The sequence below is a fragment of the Lampetra planeri genome, chromosome 31 (genome assembly GCF_965212315.1).
Source record: "Lampetra planeri chromosome 31, kcLamPlan1.2.h2, whole genome shotgun sequence".
Taxonomy (NCBI): Eukaryota; Metazoa; Chordata; class Hyperoartia; order Petromyzontiformes; family Petromyzontidae; genus Lampetra; species Lampetra planeri.
Genome location: NC_136137.1, coordinates 918756 through 925484, shown reverse-complemented (window position 1 = coordinate 925484; position 6729 = coordinate 918756). Strand labels below are relative to the sequence as shown.

The 6729-nt window shown below is 49.5% G+C and overlaps 1 protein-coding gene across 1 annotated transcript; it reads left to right on the top strand.

Annotated features, from left to right (window-relative positions):
* The first annotated feature begins 810 nt into the window (after nucleotides 1-810).
* TCAP (titin-cap) lies at nucleotides 811-5313 on the top strand. Its single transcript, XM_078608914.1, has 2 exons — nucleotides 811-1040; nucleotides 3364-5313. Exons 1-2 carry the CDS (start codon nucleotides 904-906, stop codon nucleotides 3764-3766), a joined length of 540 nt encoding a protein of 179 aa, XP_078465040.1. The 5' UTR covers nucleotides 811-903; the 3' UTR covers nucleotides 3767-5313.
* Nucleotides 5314-6729: the final 1416 nt, after the last annotated feature.

The window sequence follows — 6729 nt, the reverse complement described above, 5'->3', positions numbered from 1 at the left end:
GAGTAGCACCGATTTCGGATTGATTGGTACCCCAGTCGCGAAGTTAAGTTACACCCCTGGAAAAAAAAGTGTTCCAGAAATCAAATATTTAACTGCCGAGGCCAATTTGTATTATTTGGTACCCCGGGGTACCGCCACAAGGATCATTTATAGCCGCCAAATATTCTAAACGCATCATTATCATCACCACCACGCCAATCAGTGTGGGTTCATGTCAGCCGAGGTCAGAAATCGAATTCGGGTAGCGGGGTCCATCGGGCAGTGCGGTCACCACGGCGCCCCACATGTTGAAGTTTAAGAAGCCTTAAATAGTCTTGGCTGGTGATGTCAGATATTGTAATGAGTGTTAATGACAAAACACTGGCTATTGTGATTATCGTAATTAAATGAACCTGCTATTTTGAGCATAAATGCACCGAAGCAGCAAATTAAATACTTCCTCGCTGACAAGCGAGGAAGTATTTAATTTGCTTGGAGGTGGTTGGAGATCGCGCCGAGACGCTGATGTCACTGCCGAGTGACGATCCGCTGAGAAACACGCCGCGCCAGCGGATTGATGAGCCCTGAATCACGCATCTAGAGGGGCCGCATTCGGACTCTGAGCTAATTACCGCAGTAGGAACATTACTGGGATACGTTACTTGAGACCAAGACGGGGGGCAGTTTTGTGGGTACGGGGGAGGAAGGTCTGGCTGTCTTAACGTCCTGGCATGAGCAATCCCCCCCCCTCGCCCCCAACAGAGGTGGCCAAATGCGTGAGTCACGATGCCAATATCAGCGCGGTCAATCCTATAAATATAATCACCGTGACAATCCGTCTCTCACACACACACACAGACGCGCACGAGCTATCCTCCAGCGTATCTGCCATAGTTCTCACACTCCACCTTGCACAGGTGCATCATGAGGCCAGACGTGAGCATGTGCGGCAGTGGCAAGGGCACCCTGCGCTGCCAGGTGTTCGAGGAGAACCATCAGAAGAAGGAGTCTTACCGCGCCGAGTGGGACGACACGACCGTGAGCCACGTGGCCGAGAGCGCGTGAGTGGCACAAGGGGGGCGATTGCCTCGTCCGCAACACACGGACACACTCACTCACACACTAACACACAGGCGGACTCGCTCACTCACTAACACACTCACTCACACACGGACACACTCACTCACACACGGACACACTCACTAACACACAGGCAGACTCGATCACTCACTAACACACTCACTCACACACGGACACACTCACTCACTCACACACGGACACACTCGCTCACACACGGACACACTCACTCACACACGGACACACTCACTAACACACGGGCACACTCACTCACACACGGACACACTCACTCACTCACACACGGACACACTCGCTCAATCACTCACACACTCACACACTGACTCACACACGGACACACTCACTCACACACGGGCACACTCACTCACACACGGACACACTCGCTCACTCACTCACATACGGACACACTCACTCACACACGGGCACACTCACTCACTCACTCACTAGCACACGGACACACTCACACACGGACACACTCACTCACTAACACACGGACACACTCACTAACACACGGACACACTCACTCACTAACACACGGACACACTCGCTCACTCACTAACACACTCACACACGGACACACTCACTCACACACGGACACACTCACTCACACACGGACACATTCACTCACTCACACACGGACACACTCACACACGGACACACTCACTCACACACGGACACACTCACTCACACACGGACACACTCGCTCACTCACACACGGACACACTCACTCACACACGGACACACTCGCTCACTCACTCACACACGGACACACTCACTCACACACGGACACACTCGCCCACTCACTCACACACGGACACACTCACTCACACACGGACACACACACGGACACACTCATTCAATCACATACGGACACACTCACTCACACACGGACTCACTCACACACGGACACACTCACTCACACACGGACACACTCACTCACACACGGACACACTCGCTCACACACGGACACACTCACACACGGACACACTCACTAACACACGGGCACACTCACTCACACACGGACACACTCACTCACTAACACACGGACACACTCGCTCTCAAACCTGCAAAGGCGACGAACATTCCCCCGTAGAGCCTTAACAGACTAACACGTGGGCTTTTGCGACCAATATCATCCATAAGAGGTTTTTTTTGGGCGAGTTCTAACCCAAAACAACCTCTATTATGGCTGTAACGGACTGCTGGGGAAAGTGCTGTTAGCGAGTAGCACCTACGAAGGGCACGACACACGAGGGGGTGGGTGGTCAGCACCACGCCCGGTCACCTTTGTCTCCCCAGTGGCGATATTTTACTCACTGCACCAGGTACTCATTTAAGGCAGAGTCGACCTAAGGGAGGCCCAGGACCGGTTCAGATATTCGTCATTGGTGTTGGCCGTGAGCGGGAATCGAACCCGGGTGGCCGAGTTCGTAGCACAGCGGTTAGTGCTGTCTCTCATGCACACACTCAACGATACACTCCCACAAATACAAAGATCCCCCCTATAGCCTTAATAGACTTTTAGGGGCAAGTGTTGTTCGGGTGCATCTATGAAGGCCGGCACGTTCACTCTCTCACGCACTCTATCTGGAACCTTCTAAGCAGGCTCTCTCTCTCCCGCACGCTCACACATTCACACAAATACACTCACATACACACTCACAAATATACTCACACACTCGCAAATACATTCACATACACTCACAATTACACTCAATTACACACTCACAAATACTCACATACACACTCACAAATACACTCACATAACTCACAATTACGCTCACTTACACACTCACAAATTCTCATATACACTCACAAAATCACATACACACTGACAAATACACTCACTTACACACTCACAAATACACTCAGTTACACACTCACAAATAGACGAACACACTCTAACACACCTTACACTTAAAAACACATTCACACAAATACATTCACACGCACACTTTCAAAAACGTATTCAGAAAACCGTCTCACGCAAGATTACGGACACACAAAGACACGGTCTCACACTCGCATATTCTCTTTTGCAAACATTCTCCCGCACACGCACACACGGACACATCTCCTATGTAGCCATATCGACTGTTGTGAGAAGTGTTGTTAGCAAGAACCTATGAAGGCTGGCATGGTGAACTTACTCACCCACCTACCCAAACGCACAAGCAAACAGGCACTCACGTATCCACCACCAACCAACTCACCCACGCTCACCAATCCACTCACTCACCTGTCCGTCCCACCATCGTAACCTCTCGTGCCGACCGCGCGCACGCACAGGACCAACCTCCGGGAGGCGAACACGGCGCGCAAGGAGAGCCTGGAGCGCCGTGGTCAGATGTCCCTTTTGGTGCAGCGTTCCCCGGCGGGACTCATGCGCCTGGGCGGCATCGGCTGGTGGGGCGCGGTGCCCTTCCGCGAGCACCGCGTGCTGCCCGCGTCCCGCCCCGTGCTGCCCGTGCCCATCTTCACTCCGGCCAAAATTGGGCTGCCCAAGGCGTCCGAGCGCGAGCCCACGCCGCTGCCCATCAAGGGCATGTTGGAGTTCGAGTCGGCCCTCGGAGCGCGCAATCAGGCGGCCACGGGATCCCCCACTCCCAGGATCACGGATCCCAAGATCGATCTCAAGTCGCCCGGGATCTACCCGGCGCTGGCTCGATCCAACAGCCAGCTCCGCAGCTAGATGCTCGGCTCGGTGCGATGCGCGCGTGGCGTTTCGTCAGTGGCTACGTTTCCATCGCAGATGTTTGTCCGATAAAGTTACACTCATTAACAAGCAAAGTGTGACAGGCGCAATAGAAACAGGTATCATTTGCATACAACTGGTACTGTTGTGCAAATCTCCTAAATACGCCACGGTTTGAAAACGCTTGGCTTATTTTGAAAACGTCCATTGTCAATCGAATGCGAATCCGTTTGTCTTCATGCACACAGACACGGTTATTGCTGGCATAGCATCGCCGTTATGTAAACATAGCCAGTGTCTCATTCATAGCCTCCAGACGCCTGGCTTCACCGCACGCACCACCGCTGTCACTGCTGGCTATGTTGGTTAGCGAGTGCTTGAGTTGCCCTCAAGCCACAGTGTGCTTAGACGTTGCTTTGAGGTTGCATTCTAAGCCAGCTGAACTCACCTCGGCGTGCATTTGGGTCTGTTTATCTCTTTCCATCATAGTCTGTATTATTATTTAGTGAGTGTTGTAAGTGGTAATTGTATAAATATAGTTTTTTTTGCTAACTATGAAGGTAGATGTTATTCACGCAGTTTTATTTTTAGAATTTTCATATTAAATCCCGATGTGTGGATGTGTGGCGTACGTTTAAATTGTTTCTGAGACTAGAATGTGTGTGATGGAAAGTCCCATTACTGCTACAGGTTCCGCGTAATGAGCAAAGTGGTAAAGTGTGCAGTTTTAATAGGTGGATTGAGAACGTTCGGATGAAGTGAAATGTTGAATTAAGGTTTTCTAAAGGTGGCACGGTAAAAAGATGTTTTAAGATGAATTGAGTGGTGGGTTGGTGGGTCCATGTGTATCTGATCCCATCATACAATGCTTCCCATCCATAATAAAAGCACTGCACCTGTTTTGGAACCCTACAAAACCGCACTGTTGGGCACAGTTGGTCACGGGACATTACCTGACATTACCTGACATTACCTGACATTACCTGAATGGGCTCACAGCGGGTTGCTTTCATTAAAATGCCACTGGTGCCATGAAAATACCGCACAAAACACCACACATGTTCACATGTTAGTGACAGGAGGCGGTGGAACGCACGTGATGGAAACTTTGAAAGGACTTCCACTTCAATTAACTGTCGCCACCGCGGTGCCCCTGCATTTGCCCTCATGCTGCCGGAATGATAATTATACAGTATTGTGATATTTAACTAAATTAAGAAAATATGCCAACAAGCGCTACATTGCTATTTTCAGACTAAAACATCTATTGTGAGGTGCAGTGGATTTTTTTATATTCTCAAAGCCTTACTAAACAGGATGGTTCGGATCGATATAAAGTGAACAAAAAAGTGAACAAAAAGTGAACATTGCAGGATGTTAATGAACGGGTCTAACTGATGCACTGTTACTCCGCGACCGTAGGAATGTAAAGTGACACGTCGATGGCTCTTTCGTGTCTCTGCACTTGTGGGAAATAAAAGCGTGACGTAGATGGAACGATGTCAAACATTGCTGTATTTTTTTTCAATAAACATTGGACTGCATTTGTCTTCTGCCACGCGAATTCATACTCTCGCAGCACAAATCCCGACACCTTTGTTTAAACACCGCAAACAAGGCCCTCCTCAAAAACATTACTTGAGAGTAAAGGGTGCGGCTTTCACAGATACACACATCCATGTCACTTGCTGCCCCAGGCGAGAGTTGAACTCATCACGACCTTCAGATTATGAGAACAACGGACTTAGGCCACAAAAAGTAAAAGTGCGGATTGTCCTTCAAATATCAGTCGACATTCATGGGTGGGGTACCCTGGTACAGTAAATCCGGGTTTTTAAAATCTAAAAACCCAGTTATTTCCATGAAGACCAAATGTACCCCATTTACAGCTTGTGGTGCCACTGCTGTTTTCCATATTGTATGTTACCTTTAATCTATATTACAACTACAAGTAGAGAGAGCAGACCTTCTGCTCGTCGTTCCACGCTGCGGTTCCGTGCAGCACCCAACGGGGACACGTGGCGCCTCTCTCTGCTGCGGCCAACGCCAAGTCACAAAAAAAACCCAAAACCTTTCGTCAATACCACTAATGCATGGCTTTAAAAATAAATACAACGTATTGAATAGGCGACGTTTAGGATAATAGCTGAGGTTTCTTTGTTATGTGTTCTTGTGCACCACTGTCAACGCAGCATCGCCAAAGAATGTGTTAAACATTTTCTTTCGGTAAATTCACGTAGATAGGTTCAAAGAAAATAACAAAAAACTACGACGTTTCGATCGCAACACAAGCGTTGCGATCGAAATATGTATTTTTTCGTTATTTTCTTTGAACCTATCTACGTGGCTTTATCGAAAGACCCAAAGAATATGAATTCCTGCAGTCACAAAAGCTGTAAGTCAAGATGTAATGTGTTAAACGACAACTTAGCATTGCTTTAGTCGTGATCACTGTAGTGACCTCACATCGGGGGCCCTGCGTCACTGATCGTGGTGCGTTCTCTAATCAGGTAGGTGCTGTATCTTCACCAGCCCGCAGTGGCCAGTGTGGGGAAGTATGTCCAAACAATCCCCCCCCTCTTACTTAGACGTTAAACCTAAACCATGCCCACAATACGCAGCAGCTCTGGTTCCACCGATAATAGGATCGGCTGGATAGGTGGACACGAATGCCACCTTTTGCCGATGGCTCATGCTGTCCACAACACGCGGACCCTGTCGAGTGAGCCAAAGGTTGTTGAACTGAACTACGCAAATTTGGGAAATCACTTCTGAGATGTCGTCAGATCTCAGGAGTCAGGAAACGCTTGAGCCGAGGCAGCTCTTGGTTGCACGACCACCGTGCATACCAGGTGCTATAGACCTTGGTGCTTCGCGGTGGGCAGTAGCGGGCAGCACAGAAAGAGCTGTTCCACTCCCGCATCTCGGCCTCCCGCTTCCTCCAGCGTGGCGAGGTCGAA